This window comes from Lycium barbarum, unplaced genomic scaffold (genome assembly GCF_019175385.1).
Source record: "Lycium barbarum isolate Lr01 unplaced genomic scaffold, ASM1917538v2 unchr_scaffold_94, whole genome shotgun sequence".
NCBI lineage: Eukaryota > Viridiplantae > Streptophyta > Magnoliopsida > Solanales > Solanaceae > Lycium > Lycium barbarum.
The window spans coordinates 6,581-11,634 of NW_026843545.1; the positions used below are offsets into that span (position 1 = coordinate 6,581).

The 5,054-nt window shown below is 39.8% G+C and overlaps 1 protein-coding gene across 1 annotated transcript; it reads left to right on the forward strand.

Moving 5' to 3' along the window:
* The first annotated feature begins 879 nt into the window (after positions 1–879).
* Positions 880–4,176, forward strand: LOC132625797 (uncharacterized). The gene is made up of 6 exons (XM_060340365.1): positions 880–1,112; positions 1,161–1,275; positions 1,332–1,871; positions 2,028–2,793; positions 2,953–3,132; positions 3,320–4,176. Exons 1-6 carry the CDS (start codon positions 880–882, stop codon positions 4,174–4,176), a joined length of 2,691 nt encoding a protein of 896 aa, XP_060196348.1.
* Positions 4,177–5,054: the final 878 nt, after the last annotated feature.

Here is a 5,054-nt window from a genome sequence, read left to right on the forward strand (position 1 = left end):
CAGCCATTTAGTTCGTTTTTTCAAATACGAACAGAAGGCGTTTTTGATTTAGATGGGTAAGGTAGAGATCAAGACAAAAGGCCACTATTATCCTGGCCCCACGGTGGGCGCCAAACTGTTTACCCCGAATTTAGATAATCAATTAAATTTGTGAGTGGGTACAAGATATGTGGCTAAGTCTCAATCTACTTGATAAAAGAAAGATATAAATATAGATATAATGCGGCAGGAGCAATGATAATCGATGGTTTGCTATATACTTGTATGTTCACTAATGTGTGAGTGCTATTTGGTTGAAGTAATGAAAGAGATGAACACAACAAAGGCGACCGAAATTAGGTATTTGGGAGAGAGATTTTGTATATATATTGCTATTACAAAGTGTTCTTGATAGCAAGAAGCCAACCCCCCCCCCCAAAGGAGAGGGATGAGCTCTATTTATAGTGTTACCTTCATGGGCTTCACACAATACTAATCATTAAAAAATAAGAGAAAGGAAAACTCTGAGTGGGTTAGGTTGGCCGTACCGTCTGACACACGCATGGTTGGTGGTTGACCATGGCAGGACGTTACCGACGTGTGGCTCACGTGCAACGGCTCTTCCGGACCCACGACCACGGATAATCGGACTAACGGCCTCGACCGACCCGGTGATGAAGAAATCAGATCAAATGGTGCCTCTGCTTAGCCCCGGTCATAGCGTTCCTCCGGTTCAGAATGGAAGTCTTCATGTATGCTTTCGTCCTCTTCTTCCTTCGGACCCTTGTCTCACCGGTTTACACTTATCCGATTTTTACCGTATACAAGAAGGAAGGGAGAAAGCAATGCAAGCCACTAAAGCTGGCCAAATAGGGGGGAAGGCTAACGACTCCACTGATCATGGTTAAGATGATAAGCTGGAACGTGAGGGACCTTAATGGCCTCAATAAACAGAAGGAGGTTAAAATCCTCTGTAATAAGCAAGAAGCAGGATTAGTGGGACTATTAGAAACTAGAATAAAGGTTAACAATGTCAATAATATTGTTGATAGTATGTTTGCTGGATGGAAGTACTATAGCAATCACACTTCCCATTATAATGGAAGGATACTGGTTACATGGAGGCTTGATTGGTATGACATAAATGTGCTATAGGAAACTGCACAAGCTGTTTCATGCAGGGTAAAATATACACCTATGCAACTTGAGTATTTGGTTACATTTGTATATGCATTCAATGTGAAAGAGGACAGGAAATATCTTTGGGATCATTTGAGTCAAATAAGTGGAGGAATGGTGGAACCTTAGGTTGTCCTAGGAGACTTTAATGCTGTGCTGAGTAATGATAATAGAATAGTGGAAATGCAATCACTCTTGCTGACATGATTGACTTTCAAAAATGGGTAGACACTTGTAGGCTGGAGAACATGAAGAATGATGGTTGCAAATACACCTGGAATGATAAACAAGACTCTAGGATATTTTCAAAAATAGATAGAGTACTAGTGAATGGGGAATGGGTAGACTCTATGCCGGATATCAATGCACATGTGCTCCCTGAAGGCATAAGTGATCACTGCTCCATGACTGTTCAGTTAGTGCAAACCCCTATGAATAAGAAGAAGGCTTTTAAGCACTGTAATGTATGGAGTACCCACCCCGAGTTTGAGAAGATAATTCAAGATGCTTGGAATGAGCAGATAGATGGGTACTTAATGTACCAAGTGGTTAGGAAGATGAAGCTGTTGAAGCAAAAGTTGAAAGTTCTTCATAAAAGTAACTTTTGTAACCTAGTCGAGAAAGCAAATCAAGATAGAGAGGATTTAAAGAAAGTTCAAACACAACTTCAGCAGGATCCTCAGAATACTGCTTCGCAAAAGGAGGAGAAAGAGGTAAGAGGAAGATTTAGGAGATCGATGTACCTTGCTGAGTCCTTGTTGTTGCAAAGGAGTAAAGCAACATGGATAAGGCATGGTGATGACAACACATGATACTTTTTCTCTATGATAAAGAAAAGGAAGCTGATCTAGTCAATTACTCAAATACAGGATGAACAGTGCCAGTGGAAGTATGAACAACAGCAAGTGGAAGAGGTGTTTGTCAAGTTCTACAAGCAGCTTTTGGGAGATGAGGGGGGTATTAGGAGACATTCAGATGCTAGAATATATGGGCAAGGGCCAAAACTATCAGTCGAACAACAATGCGATCTGGTGCAAGGATTTACAAGGAAAGAGATAAAACAGGCCATGATGAGTATAAACATTAATAAGAGCCCTGGACCTGATGGGTATGGTGGGGGATTCTATAGAGCAGCCTGGAAGGTGATTGGGGATGATGTTTGCAATGCCATTTCAGAATGTTTTAGTAATGGTAAACTACTTAAACAACTGAATGCAACTATGATTTCTATCATTCTAAAGGTAGAAAATCCAGTGAGTCCAAGTCAATATAGGCTGATTTCATGTTGCAATGTCTTTTACAAGTGTATTTCTAAACTCTTATGCAGTAGACTGAATAAAATATTGCCCACTATTGTAAGTCCCACTCAAGCAGCCTTTGTGAAAGGAAGATCACTTGTAAAGAATGTACTAGTTTGCCATGACTTATTGAGGCACTACAATAGGAAAACAACAACTAGATGTATGGTGAAAATTGATCTCAAGAAGGCATATGACATGGTTCAATGGGATTTTGTTAAGGAAATGTTAGAAGGATTTGGCTTTCCACACAAATTTGTACAACTGATAATGGAATGTGTAACAACAACTTGGTTCTCTGTGAAGGTCAATGGTGAAGGATGTGGTTTCTTCCAAGGTAGAAGAGGTCTTAGGCAAGGGGATCCAATTTCCCCCTTGCTATTTGTCCTAGTCATGGAGTATTTCTAAAGGATAATGACAAGGATGACTCAGGTGCCTGATCTTTTATTCCACCCAATGTGCAAAGTGCAAAAGTTAACTCACTTAACTTTTGCAGATGATTTAATGATTTCTTGCAAAGGAAATGAAGCCTCAGTGACTAGAGTTATGGAGGCCATCCAGTGCTTCTCAAGTACCACATGCTTTATTGCAAATAATGAAAAATCAAGTATGTTTATAGCAGGTGTGGATGATCATATTAAAGAGGACTTGTTGAGAATGAATGGTTTTACAAGTGGTACATTTCCTAAAATATCTTGGCTTTCCACTTTCACATAAGAAGTGGAGCAAGATGAAGTGTCACTAACTAAGCATCAAGATAACAGAGAAGATCAAAGCCTCCTCCACAAGGCATCTCTCTTATGTAGGTAGAATTCAAATTATCAACTCAGTGTTATTTTCATTGTAGAATTTTTGGGGATCAGTGTTCATACTACCCCAGAGTGTGTTGAAACTGGTTAATAAGCAGTGTAGGGAATTCGTATGGGGCACCAATGAGGGGACTAAGAAGATTTCCCTAGTGTCTTGGCATGACTTGTGCTGTTCTAAGAAGGAAGGAGGACTTAATATTAAGAATTATAGAATTTGGAATATAGCAGTAGTTGGAAAACTGATCTGGTTATACATGAATAGTAAAGAACAACTGTGGTTTAGGTGGGTCCATGGTGTCTATATGAAGGGTGAGGATGATTTTTGGAACCATGTCCCACCCCAGGATTGCAGCTGGTACTGGAAACAATTGCACAAGATCAAACAAGGCATGAGGAACTGGTATCTAAATGGTAGGTACTGCCTTACTAGAACTGGGAAGTATTCCATGACTAAAGGGTATATTGAATTGATAGGGGACAGACCAAAACTAGATGAGGCTGATTTGATATGGAGTAAAGTGCTAGTACCTAAGCATAGAATATTACTGTGGCTAGCCCAGAAACAGAGGCTACTTACTAGAGCTAGACTGATTAAGTTGGGCATAGACTGTGAAGATGACTTATGCGTGTTATGTGGAATATACTGCACATTTGTTTGTGGATTGTGGATGGATCAAAGAGGTATGACATGGTATAGCAAGCTAGATGGGGACCACAATATCTCTGGGAAATGTTCATATGACTCTGCAGAGGATAAGGCAAAGGCATTGGAGCAAGTTCAAGAAGGAAGTAGTGACTGTTGGGCATGGGGCTGTCCTTTACCAGACATGGCAGGCCAGGAATGGGATGGTATTCAAAGGACAAAGTGTGAATACAAATTTTGCAATCCTACAGATAAAGACTACAATTAGGGAAAGAGTAAACATGCTAAGAGGTTATAGAACAGCTAGGAAGTGTATAGGCTTTATTGATAGCATATGTAACTAGTTCTGAGGCCTACCTACTCTATTCCTAGAAATGGGAAGTGAGAGGTGAGGTGCTCTTTAGGTGTATTCAATTTGCTGGTATGGTAATATTTACATTCTATGGCAAAAAACAATGAATAAATAAAAGTATGATATCCCACAAATTTAGCGAAACACAACGAAAATTATTGTTAGAATGAAAAGGAACATAAAAAATAACAAATCCATTAGGAAGCAGTAAAATAAAAATAAAATAACAAAAAGAAAGAATAAGCAAAGGGGAAACTGACATGAAGGCACGAACAAGGGATTTGCCTTTGCTATCTCAAACTTTAGTGGTGTTAATGACGGTGGAGGGAAGAAAATTTTAGTGGTGGAAGAACAAGTAAAGGGAAGGCTAAACTGGGTTAGGGGCGCTTAGGTGGCATATAACTCAGGAAATGTCAGTGTCACGTTGGATTGGATGTCCACCTTGGACAACTTTAAATGGGGAGGGGTATATTTGATCCAATAGTATGACGGCAGGGGTATATTTGGACCCAAAGTATAACGAAGGGTATATTTAAACCTTTTCTCATAGTACAGGGGTATATTTGGCCCTTTTCCATTTTTTAAAAAATGGTGGAAGGGGTGGGGTGGGGGTGATTATGTCTTCACGGACCTACAAAATGAAGGTTGGGCTGGGCATTTTGCGTAGTTGGGCTGTACAATAATAATCCAATTTTTTGCGCAGATTGTCCTTTATACGGACTGGTCTTTAATCTTTGTCCCACACTCGCTGGTCTTTAATTTTTGTCTTGCTTCTCATTTAAAGAAAATTTGTG